The sequence below is a fragment of the Morone saxatilis genome, unplaced genomic scaffold (genome assembly GCF_004916995.1).
Source record: "Morone saxatilis isolate NCDOM2014 unplaced genomic scaffold, NCSU_SB_2.0 Contig12, whole genome shotgun sequence".
Taxonomy (NCBI): domain Eukaryota; kingdom Metazoa; phylum Chordata; class Actinopteri; family Moronidae; genus Morone; species Morone saxatilis.
Genome location: NW_023339674.1, coordinates 19028703 through 19054333, shown reverse-complemented (window position 1 = coordinate 19054333; position 25631 = coordinate 19028703). Strand labels below are relative to the sequence as shown.

The 25631-nt window shown below is 40.7% G+C and overlaps 5 protein-coding genes across 13 annotated transcripts; 3 read left to right on the top strand and 2 right to left on the bottom strand.

Annotated features, from left to right (window-relative positions):
* The first annotated feature begins 453 nt into the window (after positions 1-453).
* Positions 454-2727, top strand: nr2c2ap (nuclear receptor 2C2-associated protein). The gene is made up of 5 exons (XM_035653506.1): positions 454-595; positions 744-834; positions 1255-1360; positions 1503-1570; positions 2114-2727. Exons 1-5 carry the CDS (start codon positions 558-560, stop codon positions 2234-2236), a joined length of 426 nt encoding a protein of 141 aa, XP_035509399.1. The 5' UTR covers positions 454-557; the 3' UTR covers positions 2237-2727.
* On the bottom strand, positions 2563-5223 carry rfxank (regulatory factor X-associated ankyrin-containing protein). Of its 8 annotated transcripts, none has more exons than XM_035653497.1 (10): positions 4949-5223; positions 4513-4560; positions 4322-4411; positions 4037-4198; positions 3870-3935; positions 3652-3752; positions 3431-3556; positions 3209-3275; positions 3043-3123; positions 2563-2936 (listed from the first exon to the last, which is right to left on the bottom strand). In XM_035653497.1, the coding sequence occupies exons 3-10, from the start codon at positions 4404-4406 to the stop codon at positions 2884-2886; spliced, it is 741 nt and encodes a 246-aa protein (XP_035509390.1). In that variant the 5' UTR covers positions 4407-4411; positions 4513-4560; positions 4949-5223; the 3' UTR covers positions 2563-2883. The 8 variants fall into 8 exon arrangements, with proteins under 8 accessions (XP_035509390.1, XP_035509392.1, XP_035509396.1 ...); XM_035653499.1 differs by having other exon boundaries at positions 4513-4548; XM_035653503.1 differs by having other exon boundaries at positions 4037-4147; positions 4513-4548.
* borcs8 (BLOC-1 related complex subunit 8) lies at positions 4769-10357 on the top strand. Of its 2 annotated transcripts, none has more exons than XM_035653508.1 (5): positions 4769-4911; positions 5134-5246; positions 5911-5975; positions 6064-6171; positions 8745-10357. In XM_035653508.1, the coding sequence occupies exons 1-5, from the start codon at positions 4875-4877 to the stop codon at positions 8806-8808; spliced, it is 387 nt and encodes a 128-aa protein (XP_035509401.1). In that variant the 5' UTR covers positions 4769-4874; the 3' UTR covers positions 8809-10357. The 2 variants fall into 2 exon arrangements, with proteins under 2 accessions (XP_035509401.1, XP_035509400.1); XM_035653507.1 differs by lacking the exon at positions 8745-10357 and adding an exon at positions 7210-7301.
* On the bottom strand, positions 7312-11352 carry tmem221 (transmembrane protein 221). Its single transcript, XM_035653509.1, has 3 exons — positions 11039-11352; positions 9384-9469; positions 7312-8492 (listed from the first exon to the last, which is right to left on the bottom strand). The coding sequence occupies exons 1-3, from the start codon at positions 11338-11340 to the stop codon at positions 7954-7956; spliced, it is 927 nt and encodes a 308-aa protein (XP_035509402.1). The 5' UTR covers positions 11341-11352; the 3' UTR covers positions 7312-7953.
* Positions 11353-15293: 3941 nt separating this feature from the next.
* On the top strand, positions 15294-25625 carry mef2b (myocyte enhancer factor 2b). Its single transcript, XM_035652669.1, has 9 exons — positions 15294-15565; positions 20294-20374; positions 21658-21861; positions 22043-22171; positions 22379-22568; positions 23466-23614; positions 23868-23985; positions 24548-24659; positions 25233-25625. The coding sequence occupies exons 2-9, from the start codon at positions 20321-20323 to the stop codon at positions 25546-25548; spliced, it is 1272 nt and encodes a 423-aa protein (XP_035508562.1). The 5' UTR covers positions 15294-15565; positions 20294-20320; the 3' UTR covers positions 25549-25625.
* Positions 25626-25631: the final 6 nt, after the last annotated feature.

Genomic DNA, 25631 nt, shown 5'->3' with positions numbered 1-25631 from the left:
ACATTATCCAATCTGCTGTGAATCAACGAAAACACTTTGTTTTTTTTCCTTTTTTACAACCACATGTAACATTTAAAGCTGCCTTTCCTTCTGTGTGTTTCATTTGAAGGTTGCAATCGGTTAGCTGATCGATTCACCTTTAGTGTGGGGCCCAGTGTCTGTAGTCCTCTCTTCCTAATCGATTGGTATCTCCCTGACCTTCCACCAGACAACAGGAGACACGCAGGTACAAACCAGATGGAGAGCAGCTAGCAGCTCCTTACCGACCACTAAACACACAGATTATAAAGAGTCGAAATGAGCTTAATGTTTAATGCTCTTAATTATTCATTTTGAGCCGTCGGGACTTCGGATAAAGATGAAGACTTTACCTTCAGTGTGGGTACCAGCAGCCATAGACATATTCACAGCAGCAGCCTTCATTTAGACGGAACGTGACTTCCATCTAGTGGCGGGAAGAGGAACGGCTACACATTCACGTCACTGTCGTAAAAAACAACACCGGAGCAGCGCGTTGCCGCCTCGCTTGACGGCAGTTCGTGATTTAAAAACTCGACATGGCTTCCTCATTGATTTGCAGCGAAACTCAGAGCAGGTAGACAACAACTGTAAATAAATGTAATGTGTGTCTGTTGTGTTTGAACGCCTGTCTCTCATTAGTCCAATATGAAACACGCTGTGCTTTGTGTTCAGTGCTAGTAGACGTGTAAACTAACGACTGGGTGTTGTCGCTCCTGTTTCAGGGTGAGTTCAGTGCTGAACAGAGACGTGAAGCAGTATGGAAAGAAGTACATGTTTGACTGCAACGAAGAGACATGCTGGAACTCAGACCAGGTACAACTACAGCTGTGTCCCAGTTCCACAATACTGTATACTGTATACTGTACAGTAGTGTGCTGTTCTTGCAGTTAATATACAGGAAATCAACATGCTAAATAGTTTTATACTAGACAATGATGATACACTAAGTGCAAAATGTTTACTACAAAAATGCTACTAACTAACTAACGTTTTTGCAGTTGTGAGCATCTCCTTTTTTGTGCATTGCATTGTGGGAGATTGGCATACATCAACAGCACACTCAAAATGAAGCCTTTTTTTAGTATGTATACTTACTGAGGAGCTTTTATTTTGTAAATGTGCCACTGTGAACACACTAGATTCTCAAAACGTACTTACAGTCTCTATGTAGTATGGAATATAGATAACCACATACTGGGTGTCACAATGAATCATCATCAATGTCTTTGACAGGGTGAATGTCAGTGGGTGTCTCTGGAGTTCCCTGAGTCTGTCAAGGTTTCAGAGTTAAAGGTCCAGTTCCAAGGAGGCTTCTCAGCAAAAACATGTAGACTAGAAGGTAAAACCCAGAGAAGTTCTTTTTCCAACCGTAAGCTTCATTGCAAATGGTTTCCTGATGTGATTATCCGCCGCCTTTTCGTTTCCCATTGCAGACGTTAGGTGTCATGAGATAAATGGTTTTCCACTTGTGCTTTCTGCAGGTTGCCCAAAAGAGGGAGACCTGACAGTCATCAGCCATTTTTATCCAGAAGACAACAACTCTCTCCAGATATCCTTCAGTGTTACTGTGCAGCATTTGATAGATTTAATTGATAGCAGGTTAAATTCTGCTGCATAAATGCCGTAATCCCTGTAACAGATTTTTAAAATCCAATGCCAAATGGGGTAAGCAAAATCTTAAAATAATAATAAAGCTTATATACATGTCTTGACTTACCCGTAACTGCCACTGTAGCTATAAATGTTGCACTTGACCCTTGATTTAACTGCATTAATCCTAGTTTGCAACCAAAGTTGATGTGCCATAAATAATCTTTAGACTGACAGGCTACTTTATCAGACGTATTTATTTTCCACCACCATTTTTTCAAACAGATGGTTAACAGAATACTTAATTTTATCCTGCTTTAACACATTATAAATTCAGTCCGTCAGACTGGGTTTTACAGCAGCCGAAGCTCTACCTGTCACTCTAGGAACGCTGTGTTTCCTGTTACTGCTCTAGATGGTTCATAATAAGTATCAGACAATATTTTCCTGAACATGCTTTTCATTTTTACCATGCTTATCTTGTTCTTAACTCCACACCCACAGCTTTCCCATACAGGAGGCCCCTACAGTGGACAAAGTAAAAATAATGTTTGAGAATAGTGCTGACTTTTTTGGGAGAATTATTGTTTATTCCTTGGATGTCCTGGGGGAAAAGGCTTCCTGACCATTTTTTTAAAATCCTCTCATGAGAGAGGAAATGGCCCCTGAGTAAAGTGCGGGATGCAGGATGGTGTGGTGGCACTTGGGAAACATGTCATCTGTTCTGCCACCTCATGAACTGATGTGAATGTGGCCTTTTTTGGTATGAAAGCTTTCAGGGATGTGTCTAGCTATCTCACCCTTGATTACTCAAACACAGAAGGCTTGGCATGGAGTCTGAATCTGAGTTTTAAATGCAGATTGTTGTGATCATATATCATTTTGTTATCACGCTCTCTATACTTATATTGTGCCTTTTACGTTGAAGCATCATTCCAGTGGAACACACAGTATAAAAATACATTTTTATTAAAACTTGTTTACAGACCTTTTTCTGCTGCTCTTCAGCCAAACAAAATAATTCTGCTGCACAACCATCACATTTGAGTCCTTGTTTGTACAGTGTTTGTACATTGTAATGCATACAAATGGAATAAACTGTTCAAAAAATAAAAATGCAGTTTAGTGTAAATGTCTCTGCATATGTACTGATCTATTACAATGACTTGATCTTGTGACGGAGGTCGTCATCTCACCACTGATGATAGCTGGTCTTAGATCTGAGATCAACAGTGTCAGACTGTCCTTTCCATTTATTAATTTTAATGAATGTCATGTTGGTGGCTTGTAGAGTTTCAGTATATGGTCCTCCAACACTTTCTGAACTAGGAAACAAATGAGAGGAAAATGTTAATTCAGCAAAACCTTTTCTTTTTTTTTTTTTACAGTAACCTCTAAAAATAAATTGTCAGGTATAAGAAGACTACGTACTCTTTTTGTGTCCAAGGGCAACAGCTAAGGCCATGGGACTGTACCCAGAGTCCGACTCAATGGTCATGTCTGCCCCTTTGGCTGCAAGAGAGTACAGTGAGTGCCATTAATAAAGCATTCAAACTGAATTTGACAGAATACTTCACATCATAGACATGCAATGTACCTAAGAGTGCCTCTACACATTTGATGTGGTTCCCTCGTACAGCGTACAGAAGAGGAGTCCCACCATTCTGAGATAAAAACACAAGTCTTCATTAAAAAGAAAAATCACATTGTGGTTATATTTCAATGTTTTTGTCCATTTGAATTATTTGTGTTGGCTTCCCGTAACTAAATCTTATGGATTTGTAATGACGTGTCTGACATAAAGAAGGACATTATGTACCCAATCATAAGTGTTAATGTCCACTCCATGTCTGAGAAGAGACTCAACAATGTCCACGTAACCTCCAGAGCTGGCCAGTGTCAGGGCACTCTCTCGCTCCCTCGCAATTGTTTTGGGGTCCGCACCCTAAAAAGAAAATCCCATAAAACATCACCAAGATGATGCATTTCGTCATATCAACATGTGCATGTCTCTCCGGGCAGCAGTAACTTATTTCTTACCTTCTCCAAGAGAAAATCCACCACTGCTTTCTCTCCAAACGCTGCTGCCCACATGAGCGGCGTAAAGCCCCGTTCATCCTGTTTGCTGAGCAGTGAACTGTCTGCAATATACAACAGGTCACAGACCATCTGTAAGAATATTGTACAACTTCATGCTGGAGAAAATGTACATTGTGTTCTACTTTCTGGTGTCTGACGGTGACATCCAGATTCCTCACCTTTACTCAGGTGTGCAGCCACTTGTGAAACCTCACCTTGAGCTGCCAACTGGTGTATGGACAGAGCTGATGGAAATAAAGTCTTAATATCCTCTCATGCTCAAGACAATGAAAATACCATGCTTGCTTGTCTAACACAGGGTCACTAGCTCTTTGCCAGTACTTACAGTCTAATGTTGCCGGGCGTACTGTAACCTCATTCCCACGCTGCTTGTTGGTCAGAGTGGTGGAGTGTTTGAACAAACCCTCTTCATCCACATCCATGTTCTCTGGAGACACTGACCCATCCAGATGAACCACAGCCATGTCAGTGGAAGCAAGATATACATCTGTTTAATTGATTATTGTGAGGCTACAAACATCGGGTGACTGCACGTGTTATACAGAAAGATGAATTATGTCAAGAAAGATCACAGGTAGAAGATGAAACCTTAAAAAAAAGCCACAGTTACCATTGGACCGCTCGTCTCTGGACTCGGACGGACAAACATTAGCGGTTTGTCCATCTGCAACCTCTTCATCACCTCCGGCCTCCATGATCGCTGCAATAAAAACAAGACATTAACTACTGAATAACGCGGTGCGGGCATTCAGAAAAAGTAGGCAAAATTAGTTTATAAAGCCAGTGACATTGTCCACTCACCACATCCAGCCTCACAGTCAAATTTGCGCTAACTTCCTTTTGGGAAAACTGAAAGTAAATAATTTCAAATCACACGGCGGACCTCGCTGGTGCCGAGATACATTACTCACCGCTCAGTTGATTAGCTTTTCAATTAGTCAATTATTTTGACGAGAGAAATGAAAACACGTTTGGCACAACCGAACGCATCACGACAATTGGTACTCTTTGAAGGAAGAACTGTTTTTTTTTTTAATAATCGCTATTTCTGTCCGGAATATTGTCGTGTGGCACATGACAACAATAATACGGAAGGAGCAAGAATCAGCTGACACCAACTCGCGTACAGCGGCACTGTGTTATCGGTTTAAGCACCTTTCATCATGGAGGACCAGGAGATGCAGCTGAAAGTCAGAAGAGGTAAACACTAGCAAAAACAAAAAAGCACACAACTCACCTCATTGTTACTTTGGCGACGGAGCTAGGAGCTGTTAGCTCACGGTAGCCGCTAAGCTAATGCTATGCTAGTACTGTGTTTACATCGCTACTTGTGCTTTTTGGATGTTTCCCACCGTTTCTTTTTAAGTTTCTAACACGGGTCGTGTGTTCTGTGCATTTGTCTGTGCTTCTTTGATCCTACAGTGACTGATAAGTTCACGGAGAGCATGTACGTCCTGGCTAACGAGCCGTCGGTGGCTCTGTACAGACTGCAGGAGCACGTCAGGAGGTCGCTGCCTGAACTGGTGCAGCACAAGGTGATTCACCCTGCTGTGTCATGTTGTTGGACATGAGGGACATGTAAAAGGAATTGGACATTAAAGGGAAAATGTACCCCGAAAACAGTTTATAGAGTGCTATTAGGATAACCTTAGACAGGAACATTTGTATTTGGGAACATACAGCTGACCCTCATCTGTCAACTGTTAGGCGATGTGAGATGACACTTTGTAATAGGTTTGTGTGTTCACAGCTCGGAATAAGAAAATGCCTTCATATCTGAGTGAAGATCACAGTAGTTGTTGTTATTTCAGAGCATTTCACTCATGCCACGAAATAATGGGTGCTTCATATGTGCACAGGGTAAACAACAAATGGGCCTCTGCTCCTTATTTTATCGTTAAATGGCACCATCAGTGTGTCCCTGCTGTTAAATTAAATGCAGTTATTTAAATAAGTTAGTCAAAAAATGTATTTTCCCTAATTGGGTTTGGTTGCTGTTTCTGACTGATTTTTTTAAAGCCATAAAGGTTTGTTGTTGAACTCATCATCCACTTTTAAATCAGGAGGCATAGCATGTAGTGTGTTTGTGTGTTGCTGGTGGTAAAAAACACCACTTGATGTAAACTGTGTACTATAATTAAACAGACGGCGCCTCTACTGGTATAATGTTGGTTGTATTTTCTGTCATTTCTCACACAGACAGACATGCAGAGCTGGGAGGAGCAGAGTCAAGGAGCCATCTACAGTGTAGAGTATGCATGCAGGTGAGAAGAAGCATAGGCCTACATATTTGCAGAATTCCCACTGCCCCGCTGTCATGACTCTTAATGGCTCTAATAACTCTTTTTGCAGTGCCGTGAAGAGCATGACGAACAGTAGCGTGTATTTCAAAAACATTGACAGCCTCCTCCGTCAAGCCATCAGCATGAAGGAGCAGATTAGCAACTCTCAAGGACGCAGGTAGGAGGCAGCAGTGAGATTGTAATGATAATACACAAACGTATCTATATCATGTCATCATGTATTAATTAATTGGGTTTGTTATTCTTAATCTTGGTGTTAATGGTATCCATTCATCAGATAGTATCATCGCTGGGTTTGTGGTCCTTGCCCAATTCCTGTGCTAAGTTGGAACTAATGTCTACTCAAAAAGCAACAACATGTGCAAAGTTAGATGCTCAACAACCAACCATTTGTCGACCGCTAAAGTTATCTCCTGGTGGCTGTAACACAACTCTTCCATATGCAACACATGCTCATAGCTGCTTCAAAGAACTGTTCATTAGTAACTGTCACTTGAACTGAACTACATTTTTTTAAATTTGGAAACCTTTATGCAAATGCACTGCCTGTGGGTATAAGATATTTGAAAGGTAAATTATGTATGACATCCACTATAAGACACATCTCTACAAAACTCGTCAGGCGAAGAGGTTTATGGGTGTTTCTTCCAAAATAGCTGTGTCTGTACCCAGGACTGTTTTCTCATTGTTTAATCATCTGGAAGAGTCATCATTGGAGGTTGATTTCATAAACACTTATATTTCCAAACCAAAAGTATTCATGTAATCTTTGTCAATATTTGAAAAAGACGAAAAAGACAGAGAATTATAGGCTATTACTTCTTTTGGCCAAATCTTGTGTCGAAGATCAACTTGTGATTTCTTCTAATTTCACATTTTCCTAAATCTCTTTTATATAATTCACAAAGTCTAAAAATGAGAACAATTAGTGACTCAGTGTCTGGAGTTTTATCCTGTTTGTGTTCATTCTTTGCTCCACATCATACCTTTATTTGTGTACCATCTTTGTTTCTATTTGTTTTATATAATCCCTCATTTATAATAATTTGTATCAGTTCATACTTTTACCTTCAGTTTCTGCCAATTTATTCCCATAACTGCAAAATACTGAACTTTTTGTAGCTAATGGGAGCTTCATGTTTTCTGTTTTATTTTTCTGTTCTGTTTTTTGTTTCCCACTGACACCTGCATGAAGCTTAAGTGATGTGACCCCCTCTCCCAGTCCCCTTGTCCCTGCTCCACATGCCCCGTCCACTTCCTCATGACCTCTGGACAGAGGTGTCCAAGGTTAGTAGTTCCTCCAGACATAACGTAATCACATTCAGGCCTATGTTTTGACATAAAATTAACAAAACTCTTTCAGAAATTATTGAATTGTGCATTTAAATTACATTGAAAGTGTTTGAACATTATTTTAATGTCTTATTTATGTGTCAAAAAACATCCTACTTTTAAACTGAATTATATTTCCACAAATTAATTCATTAAAAGTTGAACTACGAACCCATAACCTATAACAAAACACATTTGAACATTTTGCACACATATTTGGCAAAAAGCCACCCTTTACAGCAGAATGAAGTATTTACATTATAACAATGAAAGCTATAAATTTGCCATGTTGATCCTTGGGCAACATTGGGTTGTGTAATGAGATTCAAATTCATTTATACAAAACACTTACAATTATACAAAACTTGTGCTCAACATGTTCAAATCAAATCAAAAATGCTCTATAATCTGAACAGGAGAAATCAGTTGATGAAGGTGAAACTTGGGTGTGTTTTTCAATCTCTGTCCCATGTTGTCTACAGTCAGTCAGGATAAACATGCTGAGTGAAAAAGGTACAAATTGACAGTTGTACATCTGTTTGAGATGACAACTGTGTTAGCGGTCAGCTAATCGGTGCCTTTAACCCCGAGCTGTGCCTGCTTTGTGTCACACAAGAGTAGAGTCTTTTGCGGAAATCCCTGACTTGCGAGCAAGGACACTCCTCATCTCATTGTTAACCCCATTCCAGGGTTTAGCCTGAGCCTGCAGTAGGCCAGATTCAGTAGACAGGGTCCTGTGCATTCTGGGACAACTGCCACCACTGCTGTAGCCGTCTTTATCACTTGCGTTGCCCTGGGAACCTCCAGCCGGGGAGTACTGCTGTTGCTGGTACTGTTCTCGCTGTCTCGGGTTGCTATAGTGAGGGTAGGAGATCGGATGCTGGATGTGAGACTGGCTGCGGTGCATCCGCGGTTTGTCCACACCAACTTTGAGCTCGCAGGATCGGGAGACAGGCGTGCTGCTGCTCCCGTGGTCATTCTGGTAGAGGGTGTCGAGGTGGTCGTCGTAGCGCTTGGCACTACAGGAAGCTTTGACCAGAGAGTGGATCACAACAACCAGTAGGATTAAGATCCCTGAGGAGAGTATGCAGGCACTTGCGATGCCTGTCTCCACCTCAAATATCAGCAGCATGAAGATGGACATAGCTGCCAAGGAAGAGAAGGAAAATTTATATACACAGAAACACTAAATGACTAACTTTAATGGGCCAAATAAGTAAAAGTTGTTCTCTTTACTTGTATCTCAGTTTGCTGTTAGTTTAAATGTTTGCTTCATTTCTATGTTCTTATGACTTTATCCACATCACACTAATTGAATGCTTTACAAAAATGTACTTAATTTTGTTGACATATAAAAACTAGCAGTTTTTATCTAAGCTGTCCTATGTTTATCTCTAGAAAAAGGACTATGGACTCAGGAATGCTGAAGGAAGGGGGAGAAAAGCACAGCTCTGGGATGTGATGTGACTTCCTGAGCCGGTGGTGTTGCTGCTACAGTCGCTTGCTCTGCTACCTCTTGATTGAGTCTGAAGGGGGGTCATAAGGGCGACACCTCCTCATCACAATGGAGTGACTGCCTCCAGTGACCCCCACAGTACAAGCCGCTCAGTGGAACAGCGCACCACAGCACTGCCAGGTTCAGCATTAGAAACACTTAAGTCATGGACGCTGCTCAAAGAATGCATTGTTCTCTCGGACTCACTGGACGGACCAGAGAGAAAGCAGTCGTGCTGCTTTTGCCTCTGCCGTTGAAAATCCACTGCACCGCCAATGTTTTGGACACACTTTCAGGTCTTTGTGAGTTTCTTGTTAAAGGCTAAAGAAAAGAAAAAAAGTACCCTGCATGCAAATTATAAAAACTCAACACACATACTCAAGGAAAAGATACAAACGTGTGCTAGAAGGCAATAACAGGTGCCTCTAACCTGTATTTAAGGATTTAATATCTGTACACTGCCAGATTAGCCACGTTCTTGAAGAGAAAATCCAGATTCTTACAAAATAAGAAAATCTTATTTTTTATTCTTTTGTTCTTACCTGCCAAATAGACAGAAACCCCGAGGCAGAACAGTCCAATAGCCACATGTCGTACAGCTCTGCTATCCAAAAGGAACCAGTCTGCTCTGTGGACACAAATGTCATATGTTCAATGTTGTTGCTCAGACGTTGATGTTTACACTTTAAAACTGCTACTGTACTTTTCTCTTCAGTGCATAAATGAAGATGATTTTATGCAACACAATTTCTGTGTTGACAATTTTTTTTGTTTCAACTCATTGCACATTTCTTTTACTATGCAATCAGACTTTTCTTGGTCCTTTTTATTTATTTCTCCCCTGGTAAGTTTTCACATCAGAACTTAAAGTCCTAAAACATTTGATTGTTGATTATTTGGTTAAATGCTAGATATTTTGTGATGCTCATTATTATTCACATTTTCTTGGAATGTCCCCTCTGTCAGTAGGGAGGTCCTGGGGTATGCTGTTGGATTTGTATACTGATGTGGGAAAGGGCCAGCAAGAGGCTGTGTGCTGGGTGCATAATGAGAGGAAGGCTATTGTTTAGATGGGATTCATAGAGGTTGAGAGGTGGGGGTTGACCAACAACACTGCAGTGCAGGCCTGTGCACTCTGACACACAAGGAAGACCCATTTATGCGTCTGAAACTATGTTTTCTTTTCATGAAACTTAAAACAGTCAACCCAGATCCCCGGTGGTTAACAGAGAACAATTAAAGAAGACTGTGGTCATGGGCAGACACACTCAACTTATTAAATGTTAATTTCCACTTATAGCAACAGTTTTTAACAGTGACTGCATTACCAGAAAATAGGAACTTAAGTAGGATGTAATGCAGTGCAGTGCTGTAGCCTTAAACTTTGTTTTGGTGTTGTTTTTCTCTGCCTTATATTGAAAGTTGCAACATATTATTTTGCTTTTCTTATTTGCTAAGCGGAAAAACCACAAACTACAGCCTCAAAAATTTTAATAAAGTTAAATTAACATCTTTATAGCATCGCCCTTTTTTATTACAATCCTTATTACAGAGTTGTAGTATTGTTGCATTAGGTAGCACAGTAGTTTCTATATTCCAGGCCATATTTCACTTGAACCAGTTAAGTGAAATTATGTAACTTTTGCTTAACAGTAGCCACTTTTGCCACAATTACAGAGTAATAGTACATGCTAAAATGTAGTTTAACAGTAGCAAGTAAACTGAGTCATGGCCGTTTTACAACAATATCTATCTGTCTGCTAACATTAGCCACCTAAGCTACTGGTCACACCAGCCTGAGTAAGGCTACAGCAGGAAAACTGCTGAGCAAAGCTGGGTTTTATTACTAATAAATTCAACTTTTTATTAGTTAATTAAGATTGTTTTATTTAGGTTTATCTAAAACCTAGCTACTCTCGCTGTAAAAAAGTTGCGTTCCCGCATAAGAGGTGCGTATTAACATTGTAATTAACTGTAACGCATCACAGGTGTGCTTGAGCCTTCAAACGTGACCCAGCCTATCAAAACCGACCGGAACTATCTGTTTGTGACCAATTTGGATCAACAGCAGCATAATACCAGTGAGTGAAGCGGCTGACAGCCCTGTCGCAGTTCCAGGTGTGTGTGTGTGTGTGTGTGTGTGTTTTTTTTAAAGCAGGTGGAAGAAGTAGAGGTGCGTTACATGCAGGCTAAATACCTCTCAGTATCCTGGTCTCCTCTGCAAACCTCTGTTGAAAAGTAGCTGTGGAGAAGACACACTACCACAGAGCTCAGATGGAGGGTGAGGGACAGAGCCGAGAGCACCGTGGAGACCGGCAGCAGCACGGCCCAGATATGAGCGGGTATAACCGAGGAGGTGGAAGGGGGAGACTCCTTCACCGCCGTCTGTTGAGACTGAAGCTGGAAAATCAAAATGACCGATAAAACAGACATGATGGCCGATAAAATGCCTAGTAGAGACAGCACTAGTAGAGACCGCTGGCTGTACTTGAACGTCATCTTTCTCCTAAATCCCCGGCGGTCAGGTTTCTCCCGAGAATAAACACTTAACCCCCTTTTTTTGGCCGATCGGACTTTTTTTTTTTTTGTCAAACACACTTCTCCGGCGATCCTAAACTCCCAAAAAGTGCGCTGGCATTGCAGTGTTGATGAAATGTTTCGGTCCTTTCGGGATGAACAGTTTCTCCCCCAACATGGATTTTTTTTTGCGGTAGTTTGCCTGTTGTGGTGGAGCGCCCCGCTGCCCAGTCTGAGCATGTGATGTGCTTTAAATCCCCCAGATTAAAAACTTCGCAACAACAATGGACTTTTTCTCTTGGATCCTCGGAAACAATGAGTTGACGTGCTCCTGGGAGAGGCAGAGCTCACTGACTAAACACAAAACACCATGACCGAACAAAGGACATTAAAACAGTCCATTCACACCACTCAAGTTAATACAACTTGGAGCTACCTAATTAAATTAAATAAAGTGTGAATTGCACCCAAAAAAATACATTGAAAGCATCCTTTTTAGGGGAAAAACAGACCTGAAATAACTCAAATATTTCCTTCTGGCAATAATAGATTAGCCTACTTCTTATGCTGTGATGTAGTCTCCTATCCTCATGAAGTGATTAAAGGATTACAGTTCAACAGGCTATTGATATTCTACTATCTAACAATAAAAGACATGAGCAGAAAATGGCACGCACATCATAGAATGAAGTAAAATAAAATGTGACTCCAACATCCGAAAAAGTCCTAAAGTGCTTCTGTGCAAAGTGAGACCATGGCAGGTGTACATTACAGCTAACTTTTGAGGAATTTGCAGCCGCGTCGGCCACCTCGGCTCACCCCTCTTCGTTGTAGAATACCCCTTTTATTCTTAGTCCAGCTCCTCAGACTCTCTGAATCTAATTAACTTTTCACTTGTTGCCGTGGAAACATGCACAGTTTACCAGAGATGCACCTTTTCTCTTCTTTTTTCATTGCATCCCCTTCTTCTATACCTGAGGTTTTATGTGCACACTGCAACCATGTAATAAAATAAGTTGCATGTCCAATATCTGCCTGATTTAGTAGAATTGGTACTCAATGTTCTTTTCACGTATACCACTGCTGGACAGCAAACACCTTGACATACTTAAATTCTGTGTCACAGAGGCCTTATTGTTCTGTTAGAGGTTGGGGTTTGGTGTGTGTGGGGGGGGTAAAGGTGTAACCCTTATTCTGTTGAGATGTAGATAAGACTGTAGCTATAAAGGTACACAATGTGAACAATTGCTCTCACACATGTATACTGACCAGGGAGGCTATTTCTGAATCCGACAGCCTCACCACATGCTCTAAAAGGGTCGAGGCTGATCTTGTCGAAAGCAGAAGTGAGAAGTTTCAGGAAAATGAAAAAAAAAATGGACTTGATACGGAAAGTTCTCAAAGGCGCCTTTATCTCTCTCTCTACTTTCTGCTTAATGGCTCTTGCCTTATGTGTTTATCAGTAATATTTAATAACTGTGGTTGCAATTCAACCTTCAGTCTCCAGCTTGACGGCTCGCAGTGTCCAGAATAAATGTATGAAGAAAACAGTCACGTAAACAGCACAGTGAGAAAATATGTAATTTCCCCTTAGCTGCTGGTGATTAGCTTGCTGTATTTACAGATAGGGGTTTGCACTATCCTCTGTCGGATTCACGGGGCCCACACAGGTGAATCCTGGAGGTAAAGGCTGTGGCAGTCTGCAGGGATGTTGCTAGCTATTGCATCAGATGCACAGCGTGAGCTATCTCTTGGGGATCTCAATCTGCGTGTGTTTGTGCATGCATAGCTCTGCGTGTGTATGTCTGTGTGCGGACATGTTTGTCAGGGTGCATGTAAGAGAGAAACAGAGTTGTTGTCCACACTTCCACAGATGATCTGTGCTAATAAATTGTCACTATATTATTTTTAGGAGTACATTGTGTCACATCCCAAAAATAGTCAATAATTCAGCTCATGCAGTGATTCAGTTATTACCTCTAAATATATCTATTGAGCTGACAGCATGTCTGTTTTCCATTAGTGTCTTAGCTTTGCTTTTCTGAGCATTTTATTTATCTTTTATTCCCCTTTACCTCTGTCATTGCTTTCTCTTTAATTAGCGTTACATAGGGATAGCTAATAAAAATACATGATAAAGCTAAAGTAGACTGCACATAGACAGAAAGACTGTGTATGATGTTTTAATCCTGGTTAATTTGTGTGGTTTTTTAATTCTTATTTGCACAGTGCGTGAACACAATAACAGCAACCACTGTACAATATAATACAATCTAATACAAATGTTTCTTGAGGCTGTCATAGAGTTGTTGATGGATACATTATAGCTTGTTGTTAGGTGTTTCTGTAATTTTGTCCAACCCATAGGCCTGCATTTACAGAGGTAGATAAAATTACAATTATAGTTTCAGTTCACAGCCTCAGTTAGGGTTCAGTTCAATACCCAAATAAAACTGGAATGCTTTTTCAACGATCTAATCATAGCAACAGCAGAGCATAGCCATGATGTATGGGAGAGGCAACTCTCACTAAATACTGATGATACTCAGACACTACACATATATGACACCTAATTAACCTGTAGGGACTCAGTAAATTGCCAAAGGACACTTCAGCAGACAGCCTATATAATATATATATAATATACTTAAACCTTCCTACTTTGGTTGAAAGATGGTCTATTCTACCAAAGGGCCACCCTGACATGCATAGTTCTTTTAATAAATAACACTGTTTTATTTTTTATTTTTTTTTATTTTTTTAATAACAATACAACAATAAATTATTGATCCAGTGATCCATTATTGAAATGCACACAATGTGCACCAAGATTAAAATTACCTTTCTTTTCAGAACATGGTTGATCATTTGAAAAATGACATGCAAAAATTTGTTTTGTAACCATGCTGCAATTAACAGCTTTAAAATTCCACTAAAAGGTGTAATTCCTCTAATTTCACACATGCTGAGAACATACAGAGTGCAGCTTATAGAACCCTGAATAGTGTTTATACATAGTTTAATATTGCATAGTTTTACTTTGAAAAAGTAAAGTAGACATTACTTTGTATCAGTGGGTCATAAACAAAAAAAGGTTAGGAGTCACTGTAAATTCCTTCAGGCCTTTTTTCTGTGGCTACCCAAGTTCATATACATTAAGCATATTAGCCAGTGATCATACCGCATGGCTTTATTGTCTCATCTAAATCTAAACACTGCACAGTCTCATTTTATCGATTAGACACCATGTTTGAGACAGACATTTAAATTCCCCTCGAATTAAATAAGGACAAACTGACTCATCACAACAAGTGGTTACAACCCCAGAGAGAGTGTATCACAAGAGTATTTTAGTCTCACCACAATCTTTAGTCGTTATGTATTGATTTTATTTAAGAAATGTCAAAACGTTATTAGGAAATCAGCAATGATGCCAGTGTGACAAATGTTGGTTTCCTCAGAGGGTCCATTGAAATGAATAATGGTCCAATCTTATTTTGTCATATTTTCTTTGCTTGTTCATACTTTTTATGTAATATCATATAACTGTGATGCTTTGGATGTTGTTTTGCAGACTTGTCCACACCTTATATCTTCAGTTTTTTTTAAAAAACAAAAAATATGCAAATTGTACATCACAAGACTCCACTTTCCACTTCCCACTGTCACCTCCCCACCCCTCCTGTGATGAAATTCTACATAAAATCAAAATTACTCTGAAGTAACAGCTGCTTTGGGACACAATCTCATCAAAAAAGCTTTTGCTGTCTGCTCTGTAACGCGGATCTTTCCTCCAGCAGCCCCTTGACATGAGTGTATGCAGTGTAACTTGTGCTGTGATCTCGCTGACAGCCCTGAGTGACTGCTGGTGCGTTTGAAAGGCGGGTGGGAGGTGGGGGGGAGTGTGTCCAATGGCACGGCCGAGGAGGCGGTGTATGGTGACAGAGAGAGGCGGGTTGCAGCAGCCAGCTGTTGGAAAGCAGCGCTCCTGAACCATCCGCTACTACTGCACCAGGTGAATATCTTCAACATCACCAACCCGAGACAAGACTTCTGCTCTCTGACACACATCTGTGCGTGCGTGCGTGTGTTTATGCGCGTGTGTGTGTGAGTGTGTTTTCTCTTTAATCCGCGACTTTTACTGTTTGATTGGTCTCGATCAAGTGGGTGAAACTCGGAGGCAAACAGAAGAGAAGACCGAGAGCAGGTGAGATCAGATGTTGTGTTTTCTGTGTTTTGAAGCGTTGAGTTTTTAGTTGTTTTTTTTTAGTGTCTCTGTTGTTTCCTGTGTGTGAACATTTTGTGACACAGTGAGTGAAATACCTGTTGCTGTGTTATTGACAGCAGCCTATAGATGAGGCTATATTAGACAGGGATGCTTGGCAACTCGGGGACAGACGGGCTATTCTTAAACGGTCTATTTTGAATGACGTCAGCAATTTATTAGGTCTAATTATCCGCAAACATTTTTTTCAAGCTATGTATTTTTACAGTTTTTATATTTAGCTTGCTGTGCAAATGAATCCGCGTCCATTGGGTACAGACACATCCCATGACTGTTTGAACCCATTCACTACAGGCTGGGTTCATCTTCCTCTCCCCCTTCACAACCTGTTGCCCTTTTCAATCCTTTTGTCTTCTCGGTCTCATTCAAAATATGCATTGGTAACTCTCATGTTTTAGGGAGTGTGAGATCATTAGCTTATTTAATTTCTTATATTTTTATTCCGAAGAGCAGTCAGTTGTCATTAAGGTGTGTCTCATCTTCACACACAAACAGCTTAAATAGAGTCCTGCAAAGTTTTTTTTTACTCTGTTCATGGAAAGATCAAATGTTCAGCTTGTGCCTTCGTGTACTATTGCTATTCTGGCTCTATCAAAAATATCAAGGCAATTCAATTATCTCCTGTTAAAATTAGACAAATATTTCCTCACCATTACTCTGCGAAGGCCCAGTGAGTGAACTGTCTGACCCTGAAGGTGACACACAGAGAGCACACGTTTGTTTATTGTGGTATACTAATGCTTTAATATATAGAAAGAAAATGCCATTCACTAGCTTTGAACACAAACCTCAGTAAGAGATGAAGAGTTGCCCTCTGGGTTTTCTCTCCTTCAAACGCCTTTCAGTTTTGATTTGAACTAGTAAGACAGGGCCATTGCCATTTCAAAGATACATTTTTTTTGCCCATCACCCTTTTTAACTTTTGGTTTGGGAGGATTTATGTTTTGGTTCATGCAAAGTTTGGTAGCAGTCTTCTATTTTTGGAGACAGTTTGGGGCCTGGTTTCACATTTTACCATCTCAACACGGGTCTTTGATGTGACTAACACGGGAGAGACTAAAATGACTGAAAGAGCGAAAACAAGGCTGTGCACCACCTCAGTTAGGTGTCATCCACAGCACTGCAGTATATCAGTGTAATACAGAAGTCATACAGCTTCTCTATTTGTCTTCTTGCATACTATAATTGACAAACACAACTGAGCTTTAATACAATAGTGCAGAAACATTCTTAGATAGCATTAACTAAAAGGATTATTGTTGCAGTATTTTACATTTGTTATCACTTATGGAAACTGAAACACTAATTTTAGCCTTTCATTAATCTGGCTGTTATATTTAGCCACATTTAACAACCAATACTGCCAATGGACCTGTGTGACGGTGAAAATATGATTAGGTGTTGTAGGAATCTTTTTTGCTACCTCACAGTGAGCCATCTTTAGCTAATATTCTTACACGTGTTTACCATGTTTTTGAAACATTATCAACCCACCGTGCTCTGAATGACTCATGGAAAGAAAACCATCGAAGCAGAACCCTCAATACTCTAGAAATGCCCTACTTATTTTCCCCTTCTCATTCATGCATACAGTTCACTGCGGCAAGAAAAACATCCAGTGTGCAATACATTGAGTTTCATCACAACTGATCAAAGCTGTTAAAATCATCTTGTCTGTTGACGCACAGGCTTTTGGATTTCTGTGCATTGTTGTCCCAGTGAGGTCCCCAGTGATCAGTCAGAAGCTCCCAGGGTATGTCAGAGAGCAGGGCTACCGTGTGCCTGCTGTGCATCTCTGCTCAGTTTTTTCCACTGTCTCGCCTCTGGGAAAGCGTCTGGAAAGGTGCTCTCCTTCCCTATAGAACCCTAGCAGCCAGGGGCAAGTGTGTGAGTGTGCAACTCTGGCACTATTACAGGGCACACAGCGATTTCGTTTTACATTTTGCGACTATAGTTCAGCATGAGGAGGTGAGAAAAATAAAAGGCCTGCTATTTCATTTAATTCCCATCTTTTTTCAGTGATGAGAGTTAACCTTAGAGATGAAAGGTCACAGACTTTAAGGTGTGTGTGATACTTTTACTAATTCTGGTACATTCACAGACCTCAAACGGCAGTTGTCGTACGGGAAAACATCCAGAATTAGCTGATGTGAGAGGCACAGCCAGGCTTTTCCTGCCTGTCTTGGCCTTTAGGCCCTCAGCAGACCTAATAAACCACATACAGTTCTATACCAAAGTCCACGCCGTTTGGCTGGAGGTATAGCTATATTTACCCAGCTAGTCATGTGTTTAACAGTGGCTGTCTGTGGCGGTGATAGTCGTCGTTTGGTTATATCTGAGAGGAGAGGAACTTTCTGTAAAACACTTAGATAAAGATCTTTCTGCCCTGTTTAGAGCATATGTCCCACTTCCCTCTCTTCTCACCATTAACATGTCTTGATATGAAGTTAAATTGTCTCACTTCGGGTCCCAAAAAACAGAACAGCTTGACCCAAGTTCCATTCTTTGTGGTTGTTGTTACTTAGATGGACTAATACTGGTTTTTGTGGTCCTTTTCTTAAAAGCAAGAGCTATTTGTCCGCAGTATGCCCCGTTTTACTGTAGAGGCAATGGCAAAACAAGTTCATCTGCAGCTGTCAGGGTTGAGGTGTGTCTTGTCTCTGCAGTATATTCAGCACAGTGGATATCACAGGACTTTATAAGGTAATAAAAAGGGCAAAGAGGTGGATTCCTCCAGAAATGCCCCAGATGCCTGTGTGCCAAGCTTACATTGAGGGACAGCGGGCACTTTAGGGGTCGTGGGAACACAGGCGCCATATCCGCTCAGGCACCATCAGGAGGGACAGGGAACTAAATATAGAGTTGTCCAATACATGTCCAGTATTAAGGGGAAAAACCAGTGAAAACTCCTCTGGGCTTTGGAGAAGCACTATATGGTCAGGTCAGTGGAGTCAGACCACCACTTTATGGAGTCGTTTGACTGATAGTGGAGTGTAAAATGGAGATAACTCACACAGCAAATTTATGTATGCGTTTGAATTATGCCGCGATTCAACCGCAGGAACTTTCCCCAGGGACTAGGAACCTTTGGAGGAACTTGCGTTTCCACCACAGGGACCAGGGTTTCTGCAGACATCATTTATTATTTTACCCCCCAAAAAGTCCCTGCTTGGGGGGGTAGTGCTTTCCAAAAGCACAGGAACTTTGGGGGTGGGGCTTGCAACACTAAACATTTCTGATTGGTCGAGTACTTACAGACGTTTATTTCAGCCATTTTTAAAAATCTGCAGCAGCAAACCCGTTTGTTTTTTGTTCATTGTGCTTTTACACATCAGCCTGAGCCAAACTTCCACCCAAAGTGTCAAAAATTTTAGTCCCAGGAACTGTTACGTCAGCCCAATGTTGTCTGTTGTCTTTCATAAGACCTGTGAAGGTTAAGCAAATTAGTCAGCTGACCCAATTTTACACGTCATTTTTGCATGCAGATTGTGCATGGGCGTCGTCGGTCCTTCTGTTGTGTAAAATGAGCACAATGAGCAAATAAAAAAGAAGAAAGCATATGACAAATGGACTGATGTCCAGTCCTCATTGTTGTATAGTTACGTGCAAAAATGTTGTGTAAAAGCAGACATTGCTTTTTTATACATCAGGACAAGACCAATATGCCTCATCTTCGCAGGTCTTTAGACCACGGTGGAAATCGAGACAACAACGGGCTGAAAGAACCTTTTAGTTCCTTTAAAAAGTAGTTCCTGGGACTAACAATATACATTGTGTAGAAACGCGGCTATAGTGTTTTATGTTTTTTTTGCTGCATGGTTGTCTCCCATAATGCCAAGAGTGAAAATAATTCCCTGATTTCACATGTGCCCAGCTCTATACGGTCCTGCAGGGGCAGGGAAAGCACAGGGGTTTTTCTAGACCGAGGGAAACAGAAAAACATGGACATTCTCAAGCCAACCACAATCCATCCATGCCTTTGCCTTCTGCCCCTCAAAATCTTGCTTTTTTCTGACCTGGCTGTGCATGAGAGAGGAGTGGGTGGCTTTTAGCTTCACCCATCTTTCAAAAACACACTGTTTTCCTTCTACTGTTTAGTTTTAGCTATTGCCTGATGAACCTTTAAAAGGAGCCATCGACTGTATTTTTAACCCTGTCTCTTGGGGCTGTGCGGTGCAGTCGAGCACTGTGCTGCTGGCCCGGGGGTAACCCAGACTGTGGGGGTGTCAGACTGCGCGGACTGCAGGCCCGGCAAGGGCCGCTCTAACTTTAGACTGCATCGCCTCATGGTGGTAAAAATAAACACCCTGCCCTTACCAAGGGGGAAGGGACTTGAGTCACCTAAACCAAACGGGTGACATTTTCCCACCAGAATTACATGAATGTGGAAAGAAGTATTACTGAATATTTGTACTGTTGTTATTGTAAAATGTAGATGTACAAGAATAAACCACTATGGCTAATGTGTACAAATGTGACGTTGACCCTCAAGAAAATTTTTTCACAAAACCTTTATTTTCCTTAAACTAGAGAATGAAATAAATATATTTGTGTTTAATATTACATTTATTTCCTAAAGGTCTGTGCAGCATTATGAATGCATATAACATATTGTATTCTGCTAATATAACGTTATATTTTCTTTTACAGGTATAAAAGTGTCAGACAGCAGAAAAAATGGGAAGAAAGAAAATACAAATTTCTCGTATTCTGGACCAGAGGAATAGACAGGTGGGTCAATGTCCAGTATTTTATTTAGATGCATTAAGAATTCAATGTAGAGTGTACACAATGTACATTTGCCTCAGTGATATTTACGGTACATAGACATTCGTACCTCGTGTTTTGCGCAAAGAGAGTGCAGGACAATTGTCACACATTAAATAGTCATAGCAGAGAGTGTGACAGCAATGTGAAAGTTGTACTGATTTGGATATAAAAATATGTTTTGTGCATTATGTGGAGGTCGCTCCTGAGGCTAATGTGTGTAGGCATGATTTCTGAATGCTGCAAGACTGTGGAGGAAATAACACATTATGATATCTAGAAGAGACAGTAGTGGGGTCATAGTTAGATACGATGAACAACTGTTGTAAATTTAACAAAATTTCAAAGATGTGACATGTGATATTTGGTTCTGTACCGAAAGGACAGTAATGGCACTGAACAAGTGAACATTTTAAAGGAGCGGCAAGGAAGTAGGAAATGATGAGTTAAAAAAGAAAAAAGTATTTTTTTCACCTTGATGGATGATGAATGTGATGATGCAGATTATAAATACATTTCACGCTTGACGTCAACTTACAGTCAGAACAGTTACATACATTCTTTTGAGTACTGCGACGTGAGAAAAATCTTCACTTCACGCTCGTAACCTATTAATATGTTGATCACTATGTATGAAACAACGCATCAAATACACACAAGGAATCAGTGTGGACAAGAAGAAAAACGTATTAAACTGTGCTCTGACTGCTGGCAAATACAATTTGTTTCTCATATCTAATCTTTAGAACTGAGTGTTTTTTGGTGATAAGGTTTGTTTTTGTTTTGTTCCTTATCTGAATTGACGGTCTGAAGACAGACAGTGTTGTATGCTGTACAGATTGTAAAGCCTTCTGGGACAAACTTGTGATTTTTGGCTATATGAATACACAAAATACACTCTCAACACTGTTATTTGCAAGTGATCCTGTGTTACGCTTTTCCATTAAAAATTTATTATTTTTTAAACAGCAGTAATCCATAATCTGATAATAAAAAAAGTTTGTATATTAGGCTGATTATGTAGCAACTGATCCAAATTAGTCAAACTGCTTTTCTTCTGCTGCAATTTATTTCCATCATTTATTCCTGCAGAAATATTAAAGTTCATACCAAAACTTTTTAATTTAAAAATGTAACCTTTAAATTGACCTAGAAACGTAAGATATATATATATTTTTCTAAATCATCAGTAATTAGCTGAAGCTTAAGCGAAGATAAAACAAACCTCGTGTGTTTTTGTGCCGTAGGTGACTTTCACCAAGCGTAAGTTTGGTCTGATGAAGAAAGCCTATGAGCTGAGCGTGCTGTGTGACTGTGAGATCGCCCTCATCATCTTCAACAGCACCAACCGTCTGTTCCAGTACGCCAGCACAGACATGGACAAAGTGCTGCTCAAGTACACAGAATACAGCGAGCCACACGAGAGTCGCACCAACACGGACATACTGGAGGTACTGTCCAAGCTGCTATTAAAAGAAATGAGAGTAAAGCATGATTTGGTCAGTTATTTTAGAGCAGGAAGCATGAAGACCAATTTCAACTTTTCCAAAAAAATGTATCATTCTTGATTTTGTAAATCTTCATGCTATCATTGTGGGTAATTTTCCATGTGCACTTTCTGTTCTGTATAAGACTCTGCGTAGGAAGGGCCTCGGTATCGACGCGTCAGAGCTCGACAGTGAGGAGAGCATGCAGGTGGCTGCAGACAAATATCCTCTCAGTGAGGGCATGGATCTCTCTGTGGCTCGCCAGCGCTTCTATGTCAGTCCACACACTTCTGCTATTGCACATAACCACACACGCTCACACACACGCGACCTCTGACCTAATGTAAACTTATTATTGTAATAAAATGACAGCTCAAAATGTCCAGAAACACGATAACAATATTTGTTTCACAAAATTTACATTTTCATTGACTGTTTTTGGATTTTAATTCTTATGCTGTTATCACACATTACCCTTCAGGCTCCATCACTCCTTTCACCAGAGGCCCAGTTCCTGGTGTCTGCAGGCTGTGAGAACAGCTTCCCCAACTCATCCGGATCCAGCATGGTGCCTCACAGAGCTCCAAGCTTTAAATCTCTAAGTACCAGACCCGGGTCTGCCAGCCCTGCTGCACCACATGCACACACTGCATTCATGTCTCCACACTCAGGTGAGCAGTACTGGTCCTTCTGCATGAAACATTACCAGAATCATTTTAACCACAAAGTGATTTGCAGGACAATTTGTGACTATTTTCACAAAAGTATGTCAATTCAAGGTGACTATGTAGAATAATTGCAGCCTCAAATGGCATCAATATTTTTCAATGTACTTTTGTACAATGTGTCTCTTACTATGAGAAAATTATATCTGCCATTTAAATTGAAATTCTCCACTGACTAAAACTTTCAATTTACAAGTTGGCAACGTGTCACAAAATACTACCACAAATGTTTAAAATATTGAGCAGTGAACAGTAGTAGATGTGAAACATTTAGCATGACAATCAAATTAAACAGCCTTTAGGGTCTTGGTAAATGGCTGCTGCAAAATTCACATGTGTGCTGTCAACCTTCTGTGCAGCTGGCTGTGAACTCACAGGAAGTGTGCGTGTGTACGTGCGCGTGTGTGCGCATTAATCCACACATGCACTCCGCCTGTTTTGTGAAACTGGCCCTCCACCAGTGTAACAGCGACTGTAACCAGTTCTGTGGTTTCTGTACAGAATGTATCACACCTGCCAGTCATGTCAACCTCTTTTACAGTATTCAACTATTTGGTATGATGTCATTAACAGTAAATATTTTAAATGTGTTATTACTGTTTTTCTAATAGTTGGCACTGATCAGTTCAAAATGGATTCTTTCAGGTAAATCGATAAACGTTAGCTGCCCTCTGGCCCAATACGAACAGATACTACTTCAAAGGTCAAACTAAAAGAAGAAGTTAGTTTTTGTAGACATAAAAAGAGGGAGGTGAAGAATGTATCACAGAGAATACATTATTCCTCTGTGTGAGTGAAACAAGTTCACATCTCTTTTCACTTCCTGCTGCTTTTTTTCGCTAGGTATCGGCTACTCCGTGTTCTCCCATGGCAGCCTGAATCGAGCTCTGGACATGAAAAGCCCTCCTCCTCTGAACTTGGGTGGTGAGAACGTGCGGGGAGATACTGTTAATCAGGGCATGGGGGCCACACGTGCTAACCACAGCTCTGCTGTAAGTAGCTGTTACTATCCAGTGTGATCTACACTAAAACATGTTAGTGAATCTAACACATACTGTAGGTGTACTGATGTGCCAGTAGATCTTAATTGTCTAGCAAACATAGACAAGCAGTTTCACTGTCACTTTTATCTCTCACAGATACAATATTCATGATTTATGCACCATGCATGCAATGACGTAAATCTATCACTTCAAACTTGAGACTTTACTTATTTACAGCTATTTCTCTTTCCCTATTCATTAGAGGGGTGTCTTGTACCAGGGCCTGCACAGCAGCAGCTCCATGGTAGCCATGGGCAAGGCAGGGCTGCTGGGTCACAGTTTGGGTCACAGCTACGGCCTCCCCTCTCCTGGAGCCTCTGGTATGTCTGCTGTGTATCATCTATTCTATTGTAAATTAGGCTGAATAGAATTCAATAGGAGTGCTACATTAAATGTACAGAACAAGACAGATGAAAAGGTACTTTAAAGGAATAGTTCGACATCTTGGGATATTTGCTTTGTTTGCAAAAACGACAAGTTGTTGTTTTACCGGGGGTTTGGTGCAGGGCTGTCAACCTCACAGTGCTGTCAAGATTACAGAGAGTTACTCCAACAAATAGTCCTGCACATAACAGTTTAAACAGATCAAAATGTCAATTAGTGAGTTTTAGAGCCAGGCTAGCTGTTTCCCCCTTTTTCCAGTCTTTGTGCTATGCTAAGCTAACTGGCTGTTGGCTGTACTGTAGCTCCATGCTAACAGACGTGAGAGTGGTATCATCTAACACTTAGCAAGAAAGCATGTAAGTCTCAAAATGTCGAACTATCCTCTTATAGTGAAGATAATGTATCCTATCACTCATTGATTCTGTGTTTTTTAAATCCTGTCTTTGTGGCCTTTTTCAAGTTAGTATCTTTATTCATCCACATTTTCTTTGTTTCCAGAGTACAGCCAATCTGGATTTTATCACTCTGTTAGTCTACAACGAGGAGCAGTGAACCCCTGGCAGCCAGCACAGCCGCCTCAGGAGCCCCATGGGCCTCATATAAGCCCAGCGTAAGGATATTAATGCGTATTATGGCACTCCTGTGAGGACAAAATATGGAATCATGGCAGAAAGTTGAATCTGCTCATTGTTCTTTGTTTCAGCAATGTTTTTCTTATTCACTCTTGCTGTGCAGCATTTCAGTCGACCAGATATTTATCAGGTGCAAAACAGCACTAACAACTGTCACATCTATCTGATGTTTAAAAATATACAAAAGAAAGAAAAGAGAACTGAAAAAAAAAAAAAAAAAAATTGAGAATACAATAAAACGAATTTAGTAAATCAATAAAAATGAAATGGAATATAAACTCACACCTTCCATTTGTTCTTGCATTATGTCGGCTTCCTCTACTGGTTTTATTTCACGTATTGTTGTTTATATTAGGCAACAGAAGTATTCCTGTTGTAACTGTTTAATCCTTAATGCTGGATGGATTTCAAATGCCACATTTGCCACACACAGTCCTTTGATTGATTTTAATTGCATCTTATTGTCATCAAGCTGCACTTAAGACATAAATGCAGAATTGATGATGTTCAAACTCAGACATTTCTTTTGTCTTTCCTCTTGTGCTTTCTAGGATGTCCAGTGGAGGGTGCTCCTTCCCCTCCCAGTCTTGCTCCTCAACCTCTCCACATCTGCCCTCCCTCAACCTCAGCATCAAATCGGAGCGTAGCTCTCCTGAGCACATGTCCTCACCCACCTCCCCTCCTCTACACCACCTCAGGCAGCATTCTCCAATGAGCAACCCCGAGTCTGCTCGCCATACCCCTCCGGAAGCCCGTCCAACCAATGAGACGAAGGAGTTTCCCAAATCTGGCTACCCACAAGATGAAGAGGAAGGGGGGCAGCAGCCGCTCAGGCAGTTAGAGATAAGTGATGGGTGGCAGAGATAGCTAGCTGCTGCAGTCTAACACCATCTCCCATTCAATCAGCTATCTTCCATCAAAACCAGTCCTCTCTTACACACACACACACA

What these genes read in the sequence shown, in the direction of transcription:
- nr2c2ap (XM_035653506.1), top strand. Translation starts at nt 558, where the DNA reads ATGGCTTCCTCATTGATTTGCAGCGAAACTCAGAGCAG. An exon ending in CATGCTGGAACTCAGACCAG is followed by an intron (nt 835 to 1,254) that starts GTACAACTACAG and finishes TGTCTTTGACAG; the next exon opens with GGTGAATGTCAGTGGGTGTC. An exon ending in AAAAACATGTAGACTAGAAG is followed by an intron (nt 1,361 to 1,502) that starts GTAAAACCCAGA and finishes TGCTTTCTGCAG; the next exon opens with GTTGCCCAAAAGAGGGAGAC.
- borcs8 (XM_035653507.1), top strand. Translation starts at nt 4,875, where the DNA reads ATGGAGGACCAGGAGATGCAGCTGAAAGTCAGAAGAG. An exon ending in CTGAACTGGTGCAGCACAAG is followed by an intron (nt 5,247 to 5,910) that starts GTGATTCACCCT and finishes TTTCTCACACAG; the next exon opens with ACAGACATGCAGAGCTGGGA. An exon ending in AGCAACTCTCAAGGACGCAG is followed by an intron (nt 6,172 to 7,209) that starts GTAGGAGGCAGC and finishes ACCTGCATGAAG; the next exon opens with CTTAAGTGATGTGACCCCCT.
- rfxank (XM_035653497.1), bottom strand. Translation starts at nt 4,406, where the DNA reads ATGGAGGCCGGAGGTGATGAAGAGGTTGCAGATGGACAAACCGCTAAT. An exon ending in GGCTGCACACCTGAGTAAAG is followed by an intron (nt 3,753 to 3,869) that starts GTGAGGAATCTG and finishes TGTATATTGCAG; the next exon opens with ACAGTTCACTGCTCAGCAAA. An exon ending in TGCCCTTGGACACAAAAAGA is followed by an intron (nt 2,937 to 3,042) that starts GTACGTAGTCTT and finishes TTTGTTTCCTAG; the next exon opens with TTCAGAAAGTGTTGGAGGAC.
- tmem221 (XM_035653509.1), bottom strand. Translation starts at nt 11,340, where the DNA reads ATGACGTTCAAGTACAGCCAGCGGTCTCTACTAGTGCTGTCTCTACTA. An exon ending in GGAGACCAGGATACTGAGAG is followed by an intron (nt 9,470 to 11,038) that starts GTATTTAGCCTG and finishes TTGTGTCCACAG; the next exon opens with AGCAGACTGGTTCCTTTTGG. An exon ending in GGTTTCTGTCTATTTGGCAG is followed by an intron (nt 8,493 to 9,383) that starts GTAAGAACAAAA and finishes CTTCCTTGGCAG; the next exon opens with CTATGTCCATCTTCATGCTG.
- mef2b (XM_035652669.1), top strand. Translation starts at nt 20,321, where the DNA reads ATGGGAAGAAAGAAAATACAAATTTCTCGTATTCTGGACCAGAGGAAT. An exon ending in ATTCATGTCTCCACACTCAG is followed by an intron (nt 22,569 to 23,465) that starts GTGAGCAGTACT and finishes TTTTTTCGCTAG; the next exon opens with GTATCGGCTACTCCGTGTTC. An exon ending in GGGCCTCATATAAGCCCAGC is followed by an intron (nt 24,660 to 25,232) that starts GTAAGGATATTA and finishes TGTGCTTTCTAG; the next exon opens with GATGTCCAGTGGAGGGTGCT.